At 39.2% G+C, this 26110-nt stretch overlaps 1 protein-coding gene across 2 annotated transcripts in view; it reads right to left on the bottom strand.

Moving 5' to 3' along the window:
• The window catches only part of glcci1 (glucocorticoid induced 1), a 54067-nt gene that overhangs the window by 13546 nt on the left and 14411 nt on the right, over positions 1-26110 (bottom strand). For both annotated transcript variants that reach the window (XM_062984525.1, XM_062984526.1), the window contains exons 3-6: positions 19199-19285; positions 16928-17038; positions 15148-15300; positions 5670-5880 (exon numbers count right to left, since the gene is read on the bottom strand). In XM_062984525.1, coding sequence (XP_062840595.1) covers positions 5670-5880; positions 15148-15300; positions 16928-17038; positions 19199-19285 — 562 coding nt within the window. The remainder of the gene's footprint in view (positions 1-5669; positions 5881-15147; positions 15301-16927; positions 17039-19198; positions 19286-26110) is intronic.

Here is a 26110-nt window from a genome sequence, read left to right on the forward strand (position 1 = left end):
CCTGTCTGAAATGGCAATATCTACTTGGCAGTTGAAAACAGTATTCAACAATAAAAGAACCCTTGTTGGTTTGATACAACAGACAGGAAAGGTCTACAAAACAACATCTCTACAAACCTATTATTAAACTGGAGCCAGTGACTAAAACCCAAGAAAGTCAACAGCTAAAAATAAAGAAATTAAGTTATTGCCAACCTTCTGAAGAAATAGAACATTCAGTATTCATCTTCACTGAGATAGCATGTTTTATTTATTTAACCGGGTACCAGCAAAGTTTCACTTTGAAAAGAAAATACAATATTAGCTGTTTATAAGTTAGTGGGAAAATATAATTTTCAACAGGATTTTTAGGTCAAGATACAATAAAATAAAATAACATGCATCTGAGCATGCATAAAAATAGTATTTTATCTAGAAAATTTTCAATTACTTGGTGCTGAATTAAACACACTACACAGTTGTTTTGGCAAATCTACTTTTTCAGTGGCCACCAGATTAGTGAACAGATGCATTGCCTATCAAATTGTCACTTGCTTCAAAGACAGTTCCTAGCAGGCAACTGCTTGAAAAAACAGAAGTGACCTTGCACAGGCTTTAAGGCTGTAACTACATCAGAGTGGCTAATCAAAAAAATGTATTTTCAAATAACCAGAAAAATGACAACTGTGGCAGTTAATCAATTTATACAGAACTCTGGGCCTCCTGTAAGGCAGATGCACAAGGCAAAAATTGCCAGGAGGGAGTAAAATGTGCCAATTCTCACGTTAGAATTTTGCAACAGGATCCAATTGGAAGTGCACAGAAGGAGAAGTTATATGTGATTCAAGCTCAGAGACCATGCAGAATAATCACGGTAGTAAAATGGATATACTTATTATCTTTATTTCAAAAAGACAGCATTCTGACTGTAGAGAACAGGTTAAAAGCTATGAAAATAAGAGAAAATTAAAGCTTAGAAAGCACATTTTGGGGGTTCGAGGGTTGGATCCATTTTAGTTACTGTAATCTTACAATGTCAGCAAGATGCTTGAATTGGTTTGTTTGACCTTATATAAGATTGCCCCCCCCCCCATTCTGCTGTCAAGTAGATTGGGGTTGTTGTTGTTGTTATTGTTATTATTTATAATCCGCTTTGGGATTTATCTCCCCAAAGGGGACTAAAAGGGAATAGTTCTCAAGGAAAGTACCTGCTACTTTGAAAGAGGTTATGGCATATTCTTTTTCCTAAAGAGGGTCTCCTCTGAACCAAAGCTCTACAACAGTTCTCAACCTATGGGTCTCCAGATGTTTTGGCCTTCAACTCCCTGAAATCCTAACAGCTGATAAACTGGTTGGGATTTTTGGGAATTGTAGGCCAAAACACCTGGGGACCCACAGGTTGAGAACCATTGCTCTACAAGAGCTACCCTCTTATTGCTAATACCCTCTGTCTGAATGAGATGCTTCAGAATGTGGTGACTGAAGAAGAATCTCGTTATCTGGACTCATTTTGGTTTGGTTTTAGTGCTGGAGGAAAGACACGAGGAATACTATCCTACTGATCTTCCTAGATCTTTTGGCAGCTTTTGATACCAATAAAGAAGGTATTTTATTAGACCAAGTCTGAGAGACAGGAGTAAGAAGCAATCTGTTAACAGTGGTTCTGTTCCCAAAAACAAGGCTGGTTTGAGACAGTGGTATTGGAAAATTCCTGTTCAGCTCCATAGCTATCGATGTGTGAAGTGCCAAAGGATTCCATCTCCCCCCCCCCCCCCCCCCAAAATGCATGTAAGAATTCCATCATATCCTGCATGGATGGGGTTATCAGATGTATGCTGATGTCACTCAGCTCTATTTTTCCTGGGCATCAGTTGGGAGTGTTGCAGATGATGAGCCATTGCCTGGATACTGTAGACAACGGATTTGAGAGGCAGTGAAGTGAAACTGAATCTTGACGATAAGAAGATTCTGCTTACTGGCGATTCCTGGATCCAGCAATTGGATATACAGTCTATCCTGGATGGAGTTGCTGAGTGTTTGGGGCAGCTTCCATCTGAACTGCTACAGCCCTTCTTAGATAAAGATAACATACACAGTGTGGAGTTCACACATTACTAACTTGCATATTAAACTACTATATTGTACATACTGGTTTGTAGAACCTACTTGTTTTGCAAAGTGATTATTTCAATTAATAAAGATGGAAAAATTAAAAAAAACTACTATAATGTGTTCTATGTGGAGACCCTGGTGATGATTTGGAAGCTTCAACTAGTACAAATCCCAGCAGTCAAACTGCTGGTCCAGGTATCATGTACACAGCATTTAACATTGGTTTTAAAGCAGTGATTCCCAACCTGTGGGCTGTAGCCCACTGGTAGGTCTCAAGACCTAAAGTAAGGTCCATGAGACATGCGGGGAAAAATGGTGCAGGACCTGTTCCTGGAGTTATTTGGGGTGCTGATTCAGAAAATTGCATTAGTTAGACAACATCAGCTCACCAATGTGCTCACCAATGCGTCGTTTTCATCATGGAAAGAAGTGACAAGTGGAGTGCCGCAGGGCTCCGTCCTGGGCCCGGTTCTGTTCAACATCTTTATTAACGACTTAGACGAAGGGTTAGAAGGCACGATCATCAAGTTTGCAGACGACACAAAACTGGGAGGGATAGCTAACACTCCAGAAGACAGGAGCAGAATTCAAAACGATCTTGACAGACTAGAGAGATGGGCCAAAACTAACAAAATGAAGTTCAACAGGGACAAATGCAAGATACTTCACTTCGGCAGAAAAAATGGAAATCAAAGATACAGAATGGGGGACGCCTGGCTTGACAGCAGTGTGTGCGAAAAAAACCTTGGAGTCCTCGTGGACAACAAGTTAAACATGAGCCAACAATGTGATGCGGCTGCTAAAAAAGCCAATGGGATTCTGGCCTGCATCAATAGGGGAATAGTGTCTAGATCCAGGGAAGTTATGCTCCCCCTCTATTCTGCCTTGGTCAGACCACACCTGGAATACTGTGTCCAATTTTGGGCACCACAGTTGAAGGGAGATGTTGACAAGCTGGAAAGCGTCCAGAGGAGGGCGACTAAAATGATTAAGGGTCTGGAGAACAAGCCCTATGAGGAGCGGCTTAAAGAGCTGGGCATGTTTAGCCTGCAGAAGAGAAGGCTGAGAGGAGACATGATAGCCATGTACAAATATGTGAAGGGAAGTCATAGGGAAGAGGGAGCAAGCTTGTTTTCTGCTGCCCTGCAGACTAGGACACGGAACAATGGCTTCAAAATACAGGAAAGGAGACTCCACCTGAACATCAGGAAGAACTTCCTCACTGTGAGAGCTGTTCGACAGTGGAACTCTCTCCCCGGGGCCGTGGTGGAGGCTCCTTCCTTGGAGGCTTTTAAGCAGAGGCTGGATGGCCATCTGTCGGGGGTGCTTTGAATGCGATTTTTCCTGCTTCTTAGCAGGGGGTTGGACTAGATGGCCCATGTGGTCTCTTCCAACTCTACTATTCTATGATTCTATGATTCTAAATTATTAAATATGATTTTCTGTGGGTGAGCAGATGGTGACTATTAGATTGCATATGTCTATATCAGAAACTAGAGCTGATGTGGCCTATCCAATGCAATTTTCTGAATCAGCACTCCAAATAACCGAATCAAATCTAAAGTTGATCAAAAATTGATTCGTAACCCTTCCGGCACTAATGTTAGAGGGTGGTCCCTGGTCAAAGTAGTCCCTGGTCAAAAAAAGGTTGGGAACCATTGTCTTAAAGGGATTTTGGTAGTTGTAAATACAAAATGGGAGACAATGTTCTCGATTGGGACACCTCAGTTGTAGAATGCCCTGACCATGGAGAAGACCTGATGCAACCTTTTCAGCATGTTCAACATGTTTTATTTTGCCAAACTATTCAATATCTTTTTAATCTGTTTAAATAATTAAAAATGTTTTAATCCGCATAAATTGATTTTATGTGTATATTACCCTGCTATGATATGGAAAGAGGACATAAATACTGTTGTACCTTTCATTCGACACAATATACCATAGCATTTTATGCTTATTTACATATCAAAATACTAGATCTTCTTAATCTACATTTTAACATGAAACACATAGTCATAATACAACCAAGATAGGATGTTCCTTGGGAGGGAGGGGGTGGTTGTACTGCAAGAATATCTTATCCGATAAAAGAAAAAAGTCTGAATGCATCCAACTGAACATAAAGAAAACGGAACAATTACAGATGAAGCAGTAAAATGACACATGGACTTAAGGAAGCCTCCATACATAGTGAATGCATACCTAAATAGAGAGAAAGGGGATGAAAACAGGTCAGGTGGGGCTGAAAATAGAAAGAAAAGAAATTGAAGGACAGGAATGCCAAGTTTATGAGCATGTGAATGAAATAACAGCAGAGTGTAGAAAGTGACCATTTATAGAAAAGAAACAAAAACAGAAAAAAATAGTATAAAATGGAAAGAAGAAATGACTAAACATGCTTTAAAATTAAAAGGCAAGCAAAACATAAAGCTTTATTTTTGTGAAGGAATGGTATATGAAAGAAGACAAGAAAAAATAATTATTCCCCTGCCACAAACTGTCTGTTCTTCCATTTGTATACCAACTCTGAATGATGTTGTTAGTGTCGAATGTTCCTCTTGATCAAGTATGTCTTTGATTTGCTTTTAAATATAAACATACAGATAAATGAAATCCTACAACAGTCATCAATTTCACACACACAAAAATTGGTCACAAGGCATGTTCTAATTAACCATGTTTCAGATTTTTGTAGGTCAGTGTCTACACAAATACCTGATATGCTTCATGGAGCAAATTAATATGTACTCTTAAAGCCAACTGCAGCTCCAACTAGAGATGGATCAATAATTGGATCTACTTAAATCACTAGTCAAGCACTATATATGTTTGTAGTCATCAAGGTTAAAAAAAAACATAATCACTACAAAAGGGAAAGGAAAAACAAAATTTTAAGCGTGCTCAATTCAATGCTCACTATCAACATCCATGCTTGTGTAGCACTGCAAAGGCATAAAAGCACTGACTTCGTCCCAAAACTATGAACATCTCGACTTTAACTCTTGCAAACAGATTGCAATCTATACTCACTTGACTGGGAGCACCTCCAACTGAATTCAACAGGGCTTACTTCTTAGTAGACATAGAAAGGATTGCATTCTTAAAATGACAGATAGCAAAACTTGGCCAGTGATTAATTCATCACTAAAGTCTTTCCCATGCCATAATATTGTATGCACTGAATTGGAAGAATTGTATTATCTTTCTAGTTTAATGCTGCCAAATGAACAATAATGGGAGGACAAAATTAAAGTTTCATTACTTAAAAACACAACCACAACTTGGATTCACTTCTTTGACCAACAATTTACATACTATTTTATACAGAACACCTCAGCAACACTTTTCTTTAACTTCATGAAAATAAATAAAAGACTTGTTTGCTGTGGTTTTTTTCTGACATTTATGGAAGATGTTTGTGAAACTGCACAAACGAGGGAAAACATATATAAACAAGCAAAAACAATTATGAGTGGTTTTCATTCACATCAACAGAAAAAAAAACTGATTTAAGCACAATGAGGGCACCGCTGAGTAGAAGCCAGCCATGATTAGCAATTAAAATTGGCCCTCACCTTTGTCACGGTCATACAGCATGTCTTCTGTGGAGCAAGGACTCCCATCCTGAGACTCAGGAGGACAAAAGGGAGAGATGCAAGGGGAATGACTACTGCAGCTGCTGCTGCGCTCCTGGACAGAAGGTGTTTGCGTATCAATGCTGCGTGTGCTGCTGCTACGATAGTGAGCAGGTAACGGTGCTCTCCGACCATCAGGAATATCCAAGGGCTGCAAACAAAAGCAACATTATTAAAATGCACAGTTACAATTTGGTCTCCTGCAGTGAAGTCTGAGACCTGGAGAGCACTCTGACCTGTGCTAATTTCTTTCTAGGCAGACATGACCTTGTGAGAGGGAGGGAAGTCAACTTCCTACAAAAGAAGGCAAATGACACAATGCCATGCTGTTCTTCAACTCATTTAGTTCAACAGACGGCTTGAAAATTCCAGTCACTCGAATGTGCAGCTATATCCTTAAACAAATGTTGGGGCTGGATGCACTTTGACAGTTAGCCCTCATGCTGAGATTTGTCGTACTAAACAACTGGGTTTTTTTAAAAGAAAAAACTATAACAATATGAAAGGAAAACAAAACTAAGACATTTGTAATTAAAGAAGACACAAAAAGTAACAGTTTTAAATGATTACTTCCCTTCTGCAAACATCATGAAAGGAAAAAACATATTACTCAGTTCAAAAACAATTCCCTGATATCTTGCCCTAAAGGTTAGGAAACAGTATTGTATGGGGCTGCTTTAGCATATATTACTTTTGTTCTTCCTTAGCTAATTTGTTTTGTCAATATTTATGATTTTTTCATACTAGTGTCCAAAAATTTGATATGATTTTTCTATATGATTTTTCAAAATGGCTGCCCAAGATTTTTCAAAATGGGTTTCTATAATACAGGTACAGAAAAATATAATAGCCTCACTCCAATACAAGCAAAAATTCATAAACCATTTCACATCCTAATTCACCTAAAAGCTATTAAAACTGAAAATGCCTTTAAAACACATGAACACAGATTAAATTCTGGGTGGCACAGTTGCTGGTATCAGGCTATGAAAATATGGACCATTATGGGAAGACTCAGAAATAGCAATGTATAAAAATACGAGTCTACCAACTGAAGAGAAAGTCTACAATGGATGAAACAATATCTTCTTCCCAAAGAAGTTCTGAAAATGTTAGCGTGTACAAAAGAAAAGTGGTTCACATTCCTGAAAGAAAGATTAAGAAGCATCTACTAATCCTAGAGTCCTCCAGATATTGTTCTTGCAATGCAAAATAATATTTTCTCTTTCATTTATATCCAGGGCTTTCAATCCACAAGGGCATTTTTAGAAAATCTGAAAATAAAGAATGCAGCAATTCCACTTCAGATGTTTCCTTCAAAACATTTAAATGGAATCAATGGATATATAAAAATAGCTTTTCTTTCTGTTAAGATAAATATGTATTTCAAGATTATTTTTGATTTTGCTTTGTTTACTGCATAATCTTATAAAACCATGGCACTTGCAGGAGGTTTTTAATCCACAGCAAGAATTCTGCACTCTTCATAGGGACACCCTTCTCCAAATTACTTGTTTTTATTGTGGCCATCATAGAGTTTTTCTGATTCTAGTGATTCAAAAAGACTCAAATTAAGAGTCTGCCAGGAATCATTCTTTAGGCAGGATGGTGAAGAGCTGCATCATGACAACTCCCAACTTCTTACAGTATCCTTTGTATTGTCTGGTGCTGTTGTTGGGATGAAGACCTAGGCTGATGGAGAATACTAGCATTATTCCTGTCCAAGGGTTATAGCAATGGCCCAAAAGAACCTACAAGAGAAATTGTGTTCTACAAATTTGTTGTATCTAGTAGGAAACACGATTCTTGAAAAGAGCCTTCGTGTCCACACAGAAATTCAAGGGGGGGGGGGCTGCTTGGGATCATGGGTTAATGGGAGAAGGAGAAACACAAAATAACACACACATACACACACAGAGAGAAAAAAAATGCAAAGTGAAGCCACAGGAGAACAAAGAAAGAAAGACACTACTACAGCAGAAGCTATCCAAAGAGATGTGATTTGAGCAATGCAAGGGGCAGAAAGAGAAGGAGCTTGAGGTTCCAGGTATAGATGCACCCAAAAGGGCTAGGGTTCCCGACAAAAGCTACTCAGCAGTATAGGACCATATGAAGCTCTGTACAAGCACAAGACCCATATGTGTGAGGCACAGAAATTACAAATAAAAATACAAATATTTAAAATACATGCTTTCTCAATCTTGTACTTTGGCTTAAACATACTTACAATAAAGTATGTTTATTATTTATTATTTATTTCCTACTTACCTCCCAGCACAGGACACAACAAGTTAATTTAAAATTTAATTATGATTTTCTTAAATGACAAATTTATGGGAAATTTTATAATCAGTTCTGCCTTGTATGAATTAAAACAAAACATAAGACAGCCAGCTACAATTTTTCCTTGCACTGTATGCTTAATAACAGAGTAAGTAAGCCTGTAAAAAGGTATGCTCTCATGACATGAGATGTAAATCCTAAGAGTTCATTACAGTCTACGGACATAAAATGAGACTTTCATTGCATTTAACTGAACAGATCAAATAAAACATAGTGTTCCTCATTCAGCAAAGATCTATGTAAAATTACATTGTACAGCCTAGTAATTGAAATGAAATATAAAATGGCATAGTATAGCTGAAGATAAACAAGTCATGTACTGATAACAGCCTTTGTTCAACAGGAAATAACTATTTAATAATAATAATACCCTTATTCTTATACCCCGCCACCATCTCCCCGAAGGAACTCAGGGTGGCTTACATATGGGACAAAGTGCCCAGAAGACATAAATACAAAACAATCCATTAAAACACAATCAAAATAAGAGCATGGTAAAATATAACAATCCAGATAAAAGCACAATTAAATAAAACATAAGAATATAAACCAGCAGTGTTGAAACTCAATCAAAACAATACTCAACAAAACCAACAATATTCAACAAAACCAATAGCCAGTAATACAACGTGCATGACCAGGCTATAAAAAGATCAGGCATTGGGATAGTGCAAGCATATGGAACAGTAAAGTAATTGTTAATGTACATGAAAGACTTCTTCAAAATACTTTAAAAGATTTAGGAACAATTATCACAAATCCAAAGGCAAACGTCTTTTCAGTATTTTTCACTCCTGCAATTAAGAGTTTTACTAACTCTTTGCAATTAAGAATATTAGTAACACAGGATTTATTCTCAATCAGTCAGTTTGGACTTATCCAATAGTATTAGTTCTTGAGATAAAGAGAAAAGCATTAGATCTGGTTGTGTCTTTTGAGGTGGGAATGTCTTATTTCATTGTGAAAGCTCTGGCAACAATCCAGCAAACCACTTAAAACTGAGGAACCCTAATGAAGTCGCCATAGTTCCTCCTCGTGTGGTTTTGGATCAGACTGCCATTTGGTATGGCAGAAAAGCAAACCTCCAGCAATATTTTTGAAAAAAAGAGTATCAATTTTATATGGCTATTTATTTCATTACTACACTAGCATTGTTAATGTTTGCAGCTATAATAACCAGATTAATACTGGGGCTTTACATGTATTCTATCCTACATTTCTCCTTACAAGGGGCACAAGGCAATTAAAATATTTCTCACCACATCTGGCATCAGTAAAATTCCAATCACTTTAACTGCATTTTAAAATTTCAATGTTACATTTCAATGCCGAAATGTAGCTTTCTACAGTGTCCTGATTGTCTTACCATCACTCTCAGTTAAATAAAGCAATATGTACTGACTTTTTTGCCATCTCACACTAACATTTCCTTGAAGAAAACACAAGTAAACTTATTAACTGATAAATATGTACAAGTGTTAGAATATGTATGTTCTTAGTTAACATAGCTATTCAAATATAGAATATCTATGTTACAAAATCTTCAAAATACAGTAGAGTCTCACCTATCCAACATAAACGGGCTGGCTGAACATTGGATAAGCGAATATGTTGGATAATAAGGAGGGATTAAGGAAAAGCTTATTAAACATCAAATTAGGTTATGATTTTACAAATTAAACACCAAAACATCATGTTATACAACAAATTTGACAGAAAAAGTAGTTCAATATGCAATAATGTTATGTTGTAATTACTGTATTTACGAATTTAACACCAAAATATCACATTATACTGAAAACATTGACAACAAAAACATTGACTACTAAAAGGTAGACTGTGTTGGATAATCCAGAACATTGGATAAGCGAATGTTGGATAAGTGAGACTCTACTGTATGTAGAATGGACAGGTTACATACCTCTGCTTCTTTGAGTGAACCTCTGTTCAGTCACACATGTGAGTTTACTGTGTTTCACAGGCTCCAATGGAAAAGTTTTTCAAGCTCTAGCTTTTGAGTTTTGGCGATAACCCTGCCCACTCCTCTGGAGGCATAAATACACCACGTACCAACAGCTTCCCAGACCGCGGCTGCAGTTGGAAAGGAGGAGGTTGGTATAATAGTGGGGAGGAATGCGCAGGATTTGTGTGACTTCACAGCGGTTCACTTGAAGAAATAAAGTTACAGGTATGTAACCTGCCCTTCTTCACCGTGGCCTCTGTGAATCGCACATTTGGAGACTAGCAAGCAAAGGTACCAGGAAAAAGGGAATATGCCACACTGACACCAGCGATATGGTACAATGAAAATAGTTTATTGTAGAGAACAAACTTGTAAACAGTGAACTTGGAGGCAGTCACAACCAGAGATATATATAACAATCTGTTTGTTTTAGAGTTAAGAAACCTGCGGCTCCCCAGATGTGTGTGTGCTTTATTGAGATCTCCACTGTTTTGTGGAAAGTAACAATAAAAAGCAAAGTGCAGAAAGAACACATCAATATCAGTGAATTTTTTTGCAAAAAGAACCATTCAATGTTGTAACATTAAATAATGTGATTGTAATGATCGTACCGAGTTTCCTAACTACTCTTAGTATTACTCTTGTTATTCTTTTAACTCTGGGATTGGGAATCTGACTATACGCTATCCACCAATCTAGATATCGAGTGGTTACAGGATGGAGATTGTGATATACGTGACAACAGTATTAAATGGCTCCAGCCCGGGGTTAGAGGTCGGGTTGAGAGGTGGAGGTTTTTGTAGCCGTGGATGAAAGCTTATCATTGGATGGGCAAAAGGTGAGTCTCCCGTCTTGTTGTACGTGCCAGGCGGTTGCTGAAATGTACCCCTTTATCGAAAGGCCGAGCATTTCGTTGGAGAAGGTGAGTAGAAAGGTAAGGTTGTGTTGTATCAAAGCTGGTGCCAGGGAGATGTTATGTTGTCCAAGGAAGGTGGAGAAGTGAGAAAGTATATATATGTATGATCGAACCTTGGATGGTTTGTGAGCAACTTGGAGGATTCTTTGGAGGTCATCTGGGAGTGCTTCTAGGGAGTAATCCTCCAGGCAATCAATTTAAGGGAGACAACGTCTGGGTGGAAGATATGGCCCTGGTCTTGAGTGAAAAGGGATGCAAAGTGTCAATACCAAGCCTTTGAGATTTTGAGGAGAGGGTCAAACCAGGCCTTCTTAGGTCATCCTGGTGAGATCAATATGAAGTCCATTGCCAGAAGAGAGATCTGTTCAAGTACCTTGGTGATCAGCAGGATCAGTGAGAAGAGGTAAATTAGCAATCCTGTCCATGGGATGAGGAAGATATCTCCGAGGCATCTCATTCTGAGGTTTAGATGGGGTCTGGCTCTGAAAGGGGGAAGCTATGTGTTGTCTTTCGAGACAAAAAAAGTCTATGTGGGGTGTACCCCAAATTTTGAATATTTTGTGGAGTTGTTCTGGGTGAAGTCTCCATTCAAGGCACAATTCGTAAGATCTACTGAGGGAATCTGCCAATTCTTTGTCTTTCCTGGAAAGGTGGAGGGGTGTCGGCATTATTTCATTTTCTATGCACCACTGCCAGAGCTTCAGTCAGGTTGAGTAGGTTTCTGGATCCGGTGCCTCCCTGTTTGTTGAGGTAGTACATTGCTAACATAATGTCCATTTGGGTCTGCACTGTCTTACCTTGGATCAGGGTATGGAATGTTAGAAGCACCTTGAAGATGGCTACTAGTTTCAGAAAGTTGATATGGTGTCATCTTTCTGATTGAGACCAGAGGCCCCGTATCTGGAGTCCCCTGCAGTGGGCTCCCCATCCATATGTCGAGGAGTCTGTCATCATCTCCAGTGGTTGTGAGGAAAGGAACGGGACCCCCCAGCAGATGTGACTTTATCCCATCCACCATAATAGCCTTTGGAGGATGGGCCTCAGTATTGACTGGTGATCTGTCAATGGGTTGAATGCATCTAAGAACTATCTCTGTAGGGGTGGCATTCAAAGATGTACATCTAGAGCAGGAGTCCCCAAACTAAGGCCCGGGGGCCGGATGCGGCCCTCCAAGGTCACTTACCTGGCCCCCGCCCTCAGTTTTATAATATAATATTTTTATATCAGTTTTAATAATATATTGTATATACATATAATATTGATAATAATATTATGTTATACAATATAATACTAATAATAATACCATATAATATTATTAATTATATGTTATATATTATGTATTATATAATAGTATAGTGGTATAGTTCAATATAGTAATATATAACGCTAATATTGTGCTATGCTAATAATATAATATACTGTATGTACATACAGCTGCTCTGAGTCCCCTTCTGGATGAGAAGGGTGGGATATAAATGTAGTAAATAAATGCAGTAAATAAATAATTAATTTTAGACTTAGGCTCGGCCAAAGTCTGAAATGACTTGAAGGCACACAACAACAATCATAATTAACCTGACTATCTCATTGGCCAGTAGCAGGCCCACACTTTCCATTGAAATCCTGATAGGTTTATGTTGGTTAAAATTGTTTTCATTTTTAAATATTGTATTGTTCTTTCGTTGTTGTTGCACTACAAATAAGACATGTGCAGTATGCATAGGAATTTGTTTGTATTTTTTTAAAATGATAATTTGGCCCCTCAACAGTCTGAAGGATAGTGGACCGGCCCTCTGCTTCAAAAGTTTGAGGACCCCTGATCTAGAGTGATGGCTACCATTGAAACCATATGACCCAGAATGGACTGGATATTCTCCCCCCCCCCCCCCCCCCCGGCGATAAGTGTTTTTAAGGATGTCAAACCTCTTGGTTGGGAGGAGAACCTTTTGCATCATTGAGTCAATCAGTGATCCTATAAAATTTACTTGTCTGGAGAATGTAAGGCTGGATTTTTTTCCAGTTTACTACGAATCCGAGATAGTCAAGCAGTTTTATGGTTATATTGTTATGAATAACTTTTCAATAACTTTAAAGCACAGGTTTTTTGTTGAAATTTTCCAGTAAGAGAAAGGGCATCAGAACTTTTACACTTTTACACAAAGAACAACATTGGACATACAGACTCTATTTAACTATATAGAATCCACAACCTACAGTTACATTGGTTAACAAACAAAGGGGATTACATTTTTACTCAGCATTCACATTATAAATACACATTCATTCATCCTCATTCATCGAAATATTACCACATCCTTTCTCTCTCCTCGGAGAAGCACCTGCTTAGGCCAGACCTTGATTCCCCTGAAGCTTGCCAATGTACAGTTCCAAAACTTCCAAAACGTCGAAACGCATCCTTTTTCTCTAAGAACAATGCTAAGGATCAGATCTTTGTTTTCCCTACAGCAGAAACAGATTCCCTGCAAATGTATCATGACTCCAAAATCACACACATTTCTCTTTCCTTGAGAAAAGGAGGCAAGTGTTGAGAATTCTGCTTTCCCATAGCAGATCTGACAGTCCTAAGGTAAACCATCTCTCTCCTTCCCAAGGAGAAGAGCATGTTGGGTGAACAGAACAGCTGTTACATTTGAGAATTATTAGATTCTTTTATAGGAATATGCTGTTGATGTTGCTCCACAGTTGTAAATGAAAAGTAGCTTCTACTACTTGGACCAACTGATCTACAAATGCCTGAATACTGTCCACGGGAGATGGTGGATCTACCAAGGCTACGTTCTTGTTGGGGGAGAGGTCAATGCTGCAGGAGAGGAAAGATCCTGAGGATTCTGTGTCTGAACCATTCGGTGTATCATAAGGGTGATCAGAGTCAGAGTGTTGGGTTGCAGGCACTGGCTGATGAGCTGTAGCCTTGAATTGTACCTCGGGGGGGGGGGGGGTTCCAAGTGCTGCAGTTGGAGAAGGTGAGGCGATTGCTGTGTGTCACTTGGTCGCTGAATCCTTAGAGGTGTGAGATGCTCTTGCAAGGTATGCTGTTTGCTGTCTTTGGGAGAGGTAGTCTTCATTTAGGCAGGAAAAAGTTGCTGCAGGAGTCTTGTGGAGGGGCATGCATCATCACCAGTACTTGGATGACCATGTATACTGATTGAGGGGGTGAGTGAGTCTTGTACTTCACCTTCTGAGAGCGATTTGTGTGAGGCTGGAGAAAGCTGTGTGTGGATGCTGCTGAGGAAGGCATCTTGCATTCGCTCTTAGAAGAGGATGGGGTTTGAATCTTCCTGTTTTTCTCTGACTTTTTCTTTCCAAGTTCTGCTTCAAATGATTTATCTCGTGTCAGAGGAATCAAAGGAAGGTTTTCTTGTGATGCTAGTAGCTCAGCTCATTCCAATTCTTCAAGCAAGCACTTTAAGGCAATTCTTACGGAATGAGGAGGACGGTGGTGCTGTTAAGATCAAAGGGGTCAATCTGGCTGATGGGATCGAGGCTGAGGTTGATGGAGCTACTGACGGCATTGAACGATTTGATGTGCCTGATTTTGATTTCAATTTTTTGAAGTCTTTGAGGCCTTAGAAAAGGCTACCAATATAGCTGAAGTGGAGTGAGCCAGGGTTTACCAGTAAAAGATCGCCATGGTTTTCTGTTTTTCCTGGCATGAGCCATGAATGCCTAGCAATGCTGTCAGGAGCCAACTATGTGGCTCTCTGACAAGCACTGGATGCACTTATAGAACCCGTCTGAGTCCAGCATTTTCATGGCACATTGGCTGCATCTCTTGAAGTGAGTAGTCAGCATGATGAGTTTGCAATACAGCTGGCTTTCTGAATAAGCTGCTGCAGCGGTGAACAAAAAGGAACTGGGGAGCTGCTGGCTTTCTGAATAAGCTGTTGTAGCAGTCAACGAAAAGGAATTGGGGAGCCACTGGCGTGAAGCTTATTTTTGCCCCCAGAGGAGTGGATGGGGTTATCGCCAAAACTCAAAAGCTAGACTTGGAAAACCTTTACATTGGAGCCTGTGTAGACGCAGTAAACCGCATGTGTGATTCAGAGGCCATGAAGAAAGATGTACTATATGTATCAAATGATCTAATTTCAAAAAATTTAGAAAAATTTATACCACATCTAATTTCTATGTATATATCATGCCAATTAAAATAAAACTCTTAGTATCTATCTTACCTTGGACACTTCTTCTTTTCCACTGTTCTCTTTTATGAACACTTTCTCTAATTCAGGGCTTATGCCTTCTACATTGCATGGCACACGTGAAACCGTTGATTTTGGCACTGAAATATTTGACAATGGCATAGGGACTGATCTTGAGAGAGAAGCCTTTAGAGCAAATAAGAGATATGTCAGATTCACTTAAAACTTACAAGTGAAACATTTATGAGAAGAAAGGTTGAGTTCTGACCTCAGCCTTAAAGTACAGAAATAGTAAATCAAAGGGACATGCAGTGATTTCCTAATCCAGAAGTCCATCAGTGGCTACAGATTTCCAATGAAAATGGGTCCAATAACCCACTCTGAAATATTACTCTTTTAGTGACTTACATAGTGGATCAGAACATATTATGCCACACAAAAAGGACTGAATTTAATATAAACCAAATGCATTACATAAACTGAGCAAGAGCAAGAGTTTTACAAGGTTTTATTTAGGCTTACTTAGAACTCTGCAATTCCTTAATATACGTAAGAAAATAAAACTCTTAGCTTTGTTTACCATTATAAATTCTTAATCAAAGCACAGTTCTACAGGGCTCCATGTTATCTACTACATTATTTGTTGAAAACATTATACTACATTTAATGTAAAACATGATTACAGATGACAGACAACAAGTTAAACATGAGCCAACAATGTGATGCGGCTGCTAAAAAAGCCAATGGGATTCTGGCCTGCATCAATAGGGGAATAGCGTCTAGATCCAGGGAAGTTATGCTCCCCCTCTATTCTGCCTTGGTCAGACCACACCTGGAATACTGTGTCCAATTTTGGGCACCACAGTTGAAGGGAGATGTTGACAAGCTGGAAAGCATCCAGAGGAGGGCGACTAAAATGATTAAGGGTCTGGAGAACAAGCCCTATGAGGAGCGGCTTAAAGAGCTGGGCATGTTTAGCCTGCAGAAGAGAAGGCTGAGAGGAGACATGATAGCCATGTACAAATACGTGAAGGGAAGTCATAGGGAGGAGGGAGCAAGATTGTTTTCTGCTGCCCTGCAGACTAGGACACGGAACAATGGCTTCAAACTACAGGAAAGGAGATTCCACCTGAACATCAGGAAGAACTTCCTCACTGTGAGAGCTGTTCGACAGTGGAACTCTCTCCCCGGGGCTGTGGTGGAGGCTCCTTCTTTGGAGGCTTTTAAGCAGAGGCTGGATGGCCATCTGTCGGGGGTGCTTTGAATGCGATTTCCTGCTTCTTAGCAGGGGGTTGGACTGGATGCCCCATGTGGTCTCTTCCAACTCTACTATTCTATGATTCTATGATTCTATGACTCTATGATTCTATGAATGTGAAACAAGGAATAATGAGAGTGAGAAGACAAATTAAATATTACTGTTGTTTTGCTGTTCCTACAGTTACACATTTTGGTAATAAATTATCAGAAGCATACGTTTTCTACAGTATAAAAGAAATTTCTAGGCAAGTGGCCATAACTCAATAATGGGGTCAAGGTGTCAATTGGAAAAAACAGACAAAGTTTTAAAGTCTATTGGACAATGCTAAAACCATGTCTGCTGAAGTTTTTATTAAAAAAAATACTGTATTTCTTCATCTTTTTGGGACAAAACATTGCTTAATTATAATAGAATAAAATTCTTTTCACGTCTTTAAAAACACATGTTTAATACAATTTTAAAATGTACATTGAAATTCAGAGCAGAAAGAGATATTATATTGCCTTATTCAAGTCTATTGAGCTATCTGAACAAACCCAATAGTCTGCTTACCTGAGTCTGATTGATTGCTATATGGTTGCCATGGAGAGGTGACTGACGCTCTTTTTCTTTATTGTGACGACTTTGTTTACTGCGCTGGAGCTGCTGCCTCAGTTTGGCAATCTGATGGGAAGGAGCAACAAAATCAAGTAACAAAAGGTATGGAATACACAATGCTCCTTCATATTGGGAAGGAAGAGACAGCAGACTTAACAAATGTTAATTGCAAAAATGTGATACAGTACTGCACTCTAGACATAAATGTAGCTTGTGACTTCTGTGCATAAAATTTAACCATGCTTAACTATTTGCTCTTCTTGACCGTTAACATATGAACAATGTAGGTTTAAGCTAAAAGTGAATGGAGTAGTTTTATGATACTGTAGACAAGATGAAGTAGTATTTTAAAACACCATAAAGAACAAGACCAGAAATTTGATAGCAAAAAAGGAGGAAATCCAGATGGCTCTTCGCCACAGAGAACAGAGCAACAGAACTCCCGTGTGACTGAATCCAAACTCAACCTCCAAGGCATCAAAACTGGACTTTGAGACAACATACCTCTTTTCTGTCTGTTCTGTTCTGTCCTGTCTGTCCAAACGGCACTGAATGTGTGCCGTGCATGTGTGCTGTAATCTGCCCCGAGTCCCCTTGGGGAGACAGGGTAGAATATAAATAAAGTGTGGTTATTTGGCATGAGCGGTCGCTGTTAGCTCCAGCTCCTGCCAACCTAGCAGTTCGAAAACATGCCAATGTGAATAAATCAATAGGTCCCGCTCCGGCGGGAAGGCAACGGCACTCCATGCAGTCATGCCGGCCACATGACCTTGGATGTGTCTACGGACAACGCCGGCTCTTCGGCTTAGAAATGGAGATGAGCACCAACCCCCAGAGTCAGACATGACTAGACTTAACGTCAGGGGAAAACCTTTACCTTTTATTATTGTTATTATTATTAGTAGTAGTAGTAGTAGTAGATGGATGATGTAACTCACATATCTACCATGGAAGGAAAATACATTAATTATGAATTGTCTCCAGAATTCTGAATACATCTACTCTTTTAAGATAAAGAAGTGTATTGTATTTGCACTACTACATTTCCCTACTGCAGAGAACGTATTTCTAAAAAGTATTGCTTACTGTTTTCCAATGAAAGGCTTAAGTAGCTCTATATGGTTGATCAAAGTTGCAATCTTTTCCATAATAAGTACTAGTCTTTGTCAATTTGTGTTTGTAAATTGAAATAGCTCAGTGAAGCTGATCCTAAAGCTAACAACCAGCCAGTAATACTAGCTAACCAGAATGAATCGTCCATGCCTTGGCTCTATAAAGTTTGGAGTATCTGAAAAAGTGCCATATACTAAAAATAAAAAATAAAACTGTATGAATTTACTTTGTCCTATATAGGGTACAATTCAGAAAGATCTTTCATTTTGCTTCTGTGAGCTGTAATCAACAACACAAATTTTTTCTAACCCTCTAAAAGCTTTACCCTTGCATCCAAACCGACTCAGTACTTTCAGTAAATGCTATCATTTCCTTAGTCTAGTTATTTAGTATCTTTATTGTTATGCACTTTCAAATGGGCTCCAATTTACTGTGAACTTATCACAACGATTACTTGACAAGTTTTTTTTCAGAAGAGATTTGCAACTGCCTTCTTCTAAGACTGAGAAACAGACTTGCCCATGGCTACCTAGTGAATTTCCATGGCTGAGTGGGAATTTAAGCCTTGGCCTCCCCAAGTCCTAGTCTAGCACTACATCACACTAGCTTACTCCTCCTGAATTTTGCTATTTTATAGAATAACTTAAATTTGCCATATCCCATTCCTGCAACATTGACAGAGCATGCAAGTAAAAAGGGAACGGTCCCTTAAAGATAAAATGACTTTTATTTCCTGACCCAAATTCATTATCTACATTTCATGGTAGTTATGGTCAGATAAAGACCACAAGAATGTGCAAGTCAGAAATATGCTTTATTTCACTCATCTCTTCAGAGATATTTCAGTGGTTCACATGATTTCTCAGATTGATTTATTTCTTATCACATATTAAACTGTGGACCATACACTGTTCACATGCCAATCTTCCCACAAATATCAACTCTGACTCCCCAATGCTTGCTATTCATCTACTCACACAGAGAAAGCTTAATCTGAAACAGGGAGCAAAATGCATGGATGTGCTCCCATGGAAAGATATGGAATATATTAACAACATTTTATTGTAAGAGTGAAGTCTGAGGGCTTCCCAGTTGCCACTGTTAAGCACTTACTTCTTTTAGTTGATCAGCACTGCCCCATGAAGCCGAACGCTGGTGTGATCTCTTTTCTAATCCCTCTTCTGCCCAACAGCTAGGTGTCTAAATGAACAAAAACCAACAAATATAATTTGGTGACTTGCTTCTGTTTTAAACTTATAACTCCAGAAGAAATACCATTTACAATTTGTATTTTGAGTGATAAAAGCATTTTTCACACATGTATTCTTAGAACAACCCTGAAACAGTATTATATTACTTCCATTACTGCAAATAAAAACTGAAACTAAGAAAAAAGCAACCCAAAGCTGTGGGTTTGTAGGGAACAGGGCAAAGATTGAACGAGAAGACACCATGATTCACAGCTCAGTTCTAACCCCTACATACCAATCTCTACCAAAAATGCAAAATGGAGTATGTTCTCAATACATTGCTATTCATATTTTATTATATGCACATACAAATATATTTTTAAATTATCTACTCAATTAATACTTCATAAATAAATAATAAATCTTTATTTATATCCCGCTTTTCTCCCTCATGGGACCCAAAATCAGCAACAGCATAGCCAATGTAATATAGTAATTGTAAGCTACACTCCCACTACACCCCCCCCCCCCCCCACACACACACACACACTTTTTTGTGCTACATCTGTTATACTGAAAATGTGGCTTAGGCCACATGAATAGAAGCATATGTGAAAAGTTTCAAAACAAAGGGGACATTTATTTAAAAGTGTGGAAGTGAAATGTTCAATGTAAATTCAAAATACAGATCCTCTGAGAATAAATCATTTTCACAAAATATTTAGCTGAAGAAAAGGAAAAGATATACTACGGCATTCTTATTTATATTACTTTTTCTTATCTAAGCTTATTTAACTCAACTAACAGAAAATAAGTTTTTTAGAACTCTAGAGTTCTTTAGGGTGCTGAGAATTCTCTAAGAACGTTCTGATTATTTTCAAAGAACCATAATACTAGGGTTCCCAAGCAAAGATCAATCCACTTTGAGTGAAGCTTAGTGTCTAATGAAATTCAGAAAATGTAGAGAGTCCCCTTCAATCACCTATTGTAATATATGTACCCTGACAGTCCATATTGAGCTCAATGCTAGTAGTTTCAATTCTTCATCAAAGTGGAACACAAAGTGGTCCTGTGCTAGATAGCTGATAATTCTGCTTTTAAAGCAGGGCAGACAACTTTGGCAGACTAGAGTCAATTTTGACCTATAGGGACCAAACATATGCTGCGCCAATGCCCCCAAATGTGCATTTTAAAAATTTGTTTTCCAGAATCAAAAGCACCTGGAAGTTTATTTCCAGTTTGGGGGAAAGGACAGAAAAGGCCTTCCACACTAAAGTAAGCCCTTGTGACTTACGTTCAATACAAACAGCCTTGCTTGGAATTGTAATCTTTTGCGCAATCTTTCCCACAGCAGTAGAAATTCAGGTTCGGCATTCCTTATTTGGAATTCCAAATTCCAAAATACATCAAAATCCCAAACTGTCCACATGGGTGACTGTAATAGTGACACATTTGCTTTCTGATGATTCAATGTATGCAAGCTTTGTTTTATATATAAAATTATTTAAAATGTTTTTGAAATTATCTTTATGCTACAGACATACACTATCTATGAAACATAAATGAATTTATTTAGGCCCCATCGCTAAGATATCCCATCATATACATATATGGAAATACGAGAATTCCATACTCCTCCCCCAATCCAAAACACTTCTGGTCCCAAGGATTTTGGATAAAGGATACTCAACCCATACACTTTATATTCAAACTTTATATATAAACTAGCTTGGGGACCCAGCAGTGCACGGGTTATTAGAAAAATGCATTGTTTGTTTTGGGATGTTAGGTAATATCATTTAAATTTGGTCGAAATCTGTTGTTGGCTGGGTTCATTGCTGTCTGGATAAGGGTGAACTACAACTCCCAAATTCCCAGGGCAATCACCCCCAAACCCTGAAGTATTCGCAGTTGGCCATGTTGGGTCTGTGTGCCAAGTTTGGTCCAGATCTGTTGTCGGCTGGGTTCAGGGCTCTCTGGATAAGAGTGAACTGCAACTCCCAGATCTGAGGTTAATCACCCCCAAAGCAGGCCTGTATACACAGTTGGCTATGCTGGGTCTGTGCACCGAGTTTGGTCCAGATCTGACGTCAGCTGGGTTCAGTACTTTCTGGATGCTGGTGAACTATAACTCCCAAAATCAAGTTCCATTCCCACTAACCCCTGCAGTATGTTCAGTTGGTGGGGGACAGAAAGACGTTTGTGAAAGACTCTGGCAGGGTTTGGGCTACATGTTCATGGCGCTCACTATAACCTGCATGTCAGTGGAAGGAGGGCCATTCGTGTCTCCTGCTCAGTGGGAACTATAGCTATTTGTGGAAGTGGGAGGCTTTCTGTGTAAGTGGACACCTCCTCCACATACATACATACATACACATTTTTCACTTTTATTATGTGTATAGATTTGTGTGTGTGTGTGTGTGTGTGTGTGTGTGTGCATACACACACATACACACAAAATCTTTATATACAAACTGGGTGCTCTTCCAGTGGCTATGGTTTCCCTCCATTTGAAGACCAAAGGCTATAAAGTATATTATAATGAAATGTTTCAGACAGTCGACATATCCACTTTAATGTTCTTCACACAGGAATACTAACATCCAACCTTGCCAACAGTGCTTGGGATAAAATCAACCACACCAAGAGGAAGGTATGTCGAGATTGCATTAAAAAATCACAGCTTTAGGTTTATTACTATGCCAATTTTCCTTTAGGAGAGTAATAATTAAGTACAACCAATTAGATGTCTTGATAAAAGACAACCACAAGAGTTTAACAATGTTTTCATATGAAGAACATATAACTTAGCATCCTTACCTCCTATTCAACTGTTAAATGTTTTCAAGCACATTAAACTCACAAGATGAAATAACAGTTACACTGATGGTGCCTTCAAAAATAAATTATTCACTCACAATGAGTCACAATAATAGAGAAGTTCAGAAAGATGCAAGGGGTCAAATGCCATTCAATTCTGCCTCAGCGACTTAAGAGGAGAGTCTAAAAATACTACAGTACCATTTCCTCTCAACAAAGCATATGAAATAATGGCTTAAAAGTCACTCTGAGTATGTGTGCTTTAAAAACATTATTGCAATGAAGATGGGGAATGTGCATCAATTTATTTAATGGTCAAAAACTAAGATTCCACTGTACACTTTTCAGTCTTTTTTACCACCTGAAAGATTACCTCACTTTTTAAAAGTCAGTCTGAAAATGATCAATGATAGGATATTTTCTCACATCTATGAGAATAAAAGGGGGGAAGCTACCCTCGTAGTGAACAGAAACAAAATTTCTATTATTATAATAATACAGATTATACACATCAATACCTGTATGAATAGGAATGTGGTTCTTTAGGCTACAATATACATTGAACAATATTGCATGAGTGCTTACTCTAGTTTTCTAGTTCTTTATGGCACTAAAGGTATTTGTTGCAGAAACTACCATATACAGCCTTCCCTCACTTATGAGGTGGCTCTTCTCCTCCCTGTCGCCATGGCAACCCCTACCTGACCCTCTTTCTCTTTCCGTATATCTTTCCTGCAAGAGTTTTCACCTCTTATCCATTCCATTGCGGTGGTGGGCCTGGGAGGGCCTGCCCTGGCCGAGTGGCGGTCCTCTTTCCTCCCCCACCCCAGCTGGATCCCTGAGGGCCCCAGTTGGGATGGCAGCCCTGCCCATGGCGCTATCCCTGCCACCGCCCCAGGGATTGGGAGCAAGCTGTACTTGGATGAGGGAACTAAACTGGCGCACCAAAGCCACTTCTGGCTGGCATCAGGCAAGTGGTGCTCCCTTCAAGCCCACGCCAAGCTTACCTGGCGCCCTCCTACCTGTGCCGCCTGATGTGACTGAACAAAGCCCTCCCTAGAGCCACAGCAGCGGCTTCTTTTTGTGCCCGGTCCAGCCTTGGAGGCCGGTGGCAGCTCTCACTCCCTTTCCTCAGCTCCCCTTCCCTTCCTACGCTCGGCCTGGAGGACGCTCCCCCTCCTTTTCTGCTCCCTCATCCGGGGCTTTGGACACTCATCCCAAACTGAGACAGCAGCCCAGCCTGGTGGAACCCCTTTTGCTGTACTAGCGGCAGCCGCCATATTCCCTGTTCGATGAGGCACAGGCCGGGCCTACTAGCACTGACTGCGGGCAGGTGAGGAGGACAGGCCAGGCCAGGCCAGGTTGTGCACCTCAGCCAGGGCCCTTTTGTTGGAGGCAGGGCTGTATGGCCATGTCAGAGAATCATACAGAAAACCTGCAAAACAGCGAGTCCGCAAAAAGCGAACCACGAAATAGCAGGGGAACATTGTATTCTCAACTATAAGTTGACTTCTTGTATAAATCAAAGGCAGATTTGGGGACCAACATTATGGAATTTGATGGATAGGTCATTCTGCAGAGAGATGAAAGCACCAATGCCACCTCAGGGCCACCACTGCCATTTCCCCACTTAGGCATTCAAAAAGTCCAGAATGCTGCTTCTAGGTGCTGCTTCTAGGTTCTCCCAGGAAGAGTTAAGCTCTTGTCTTTCATCACACTACTCAGAAAAGGAGATCAATTTTAAAAAATAAGAATTAAGATACAATGTGCATACTAATTTGTGAATAAGTAAATCTGAATTTTGGGGGTTGCTTTTTTAACCAAAATATTTTGACTTATAAATGAGTATATAGAGTATGTGCAAGTCCACAAAAGTTACTACTGTAAAGTAACTGCATACTTCAGGGATTGAGTTCTCTTATAGTTGCCTGCATTTAGATACACAAACCCACTGTGCTGTTGATGAGTTGTTCAATTGTATAATATTACCACACCTGAATAATTCAATTACAAATCAGACATTTTCACAATTTTAGAAGGCAAAGGGAGAGTTATTCTACAGCTCAAAATGTACTGTAAGTAAAACATTACCACAGAATGGATATATCTTATGTTAAAAGCTTGGGAGCAGAGGGGGAGGATTTGGAATAAAGTACAGCTACCTGCATATAACATGGCATAAGGAAGCAGTGGAGATGACAGTAAGCTGCTCTCCCACCTCCAGGGAGAAGAGAGAAGGGGAAAAGAAATAGCACAACTGAGTTCATAGCAAAGGCCAAAATGGTTGCTTCTCCTCCACTGCCGCCTACCAGCTGAAGTAAAGTCCGGAATAAGATATGGCAACTGCAGCTGCTGGTGACCATTTCCAGCACTGTCCCAGAGAAGAGCCCCATATAAGAAAAAAAGCTCCCCTATCCTTTCTTTCCTGCTTCCACTACTAGATCCTAGATCGCAAGACTTCTGGGAATCTAGTAATTGTAGCCAATTCTGGGAGGGGCAAGCAAGTCTGCCAGCTGCCTGTTTCCCACTTCAAGGTGGTGGCTGTGATGTGTTCAGCTGAAGATACAAGGATCTGTGAAATGGCACAGGGTGTGCATTCTCACCATTTCACAGATCCTCAAGGGTCTTTCTAGCCATGTCTTTGTCTATCCTCTCAAATACAGTAGAGGTACTGTAGCTCCTAAAGTTTCAGATTTTGGAATCGCAGATAAAGATTACTCAACCTGTATCAACACACTTTTATTGTTTAAAAGGAAAGGACACAATACTAAGTTGTCTTAAAATTTAGATACTTTATGATAATAGTGACTGATAAATGAATGCTTCTTTCAATATAGATATATAAGATCATTTTTCTTGGTATGTGTTTCATGGCACCTAAGATATTAACATATTTATTCTGACAGACTTTTCAAAGACCACAACACAATTTCAGAAACAACTTATTATTTTACTTACAACTGATTCCACAAACAATTGTTTAAACTACACCCTAAAACTAAAATGTGTTTATTTTTATCTTCCGGTGTATGTATCGCAGACATCTTGGTTGCAGGATGTTATCTGGCCAATCAGTCTCTGAACTTTGTAAACCACATTACTTGTTTTCAAAACAATATAATGCTGAATAAATGATGCTAAAACAGAGGCGAAATGCAAGGTGAATTATCTAACAGTATTATCTGCATCTATTAGGAAAACAGATTATTTTAAGCTGTAACATCATTTTGAACACAGTGTTAATTTGGGCTCCTTTAAACTATTTTACCACTACAGTGATTCCCATGTAAACAACGACTTGAAGTTTAATAACTGAGCAGGCAAATTTTTATTTAACATGAGGGAAAAATGCACCAGCATTATTAGACCTTCTACAAGTTATGGAAGACTCCAGCTCTGTAGATTAAGCTTCTCACATTTTAAGACTTTCAAGAGAGGCTTTTCTATCAGTTCCAGAACTCTTACAGGGATATTTGTTGAAAACACAGGGAAGTGACTTCTAGGTGACCTCCCTAGCACTGAAGGTCCTAACTTACTCCCCTTGTTCTCTTTCTGCAGAAAGTCAAAATCTTTGTTTCTGGCAGAAGGACCTTGTGCATTATTTCTTATTGTAGCTTCTTTAATTTTAGCCTTTAATCTATGTTTTAATGCACCTTGGATCCTACATGGATAGAAAGATGGGCTATAGGATAAAATATGTTCCATGCTTTAATGTACCTTGGATCCTACATGGAGAGAGAAATGAGCTATATATTAGATAAAATTTAAAAATGCAGAACTACATTATCAAACATCAGTATTCTTTACTAATGGCATGGGCAAACTTTGGCCCTCCAGGTGTTTTGGACTTCCGTAATTCCTAACAGCCGGTAAGGAATTGTGGGAGTTGAAGTCCAGAACACCTGGAGAGCCGAAGTTTGCCCATACCTGGTCTATACTGACTGGTAGAAGCTGTTTAGGACCTCCTTCGCCTAGCATTCCTTCACCATTACGTGCCACCTAATTATTCTAACTA

This window comes from Anolis carolinensis, chromosome 6 (assembly GCF_035594765.1).
Source record: "Anolis carolinensis isolate JA03-04 chromosome 6, rAnoCar3.1.pri, whole genome shotgun sequence".
Classification (NCBI taxonomy): Eukaryota; Metazoa; Chordata; class Lepidosauria; order Squamata; family Dactyloidae; genus Anolis; species Anolis carolinensis.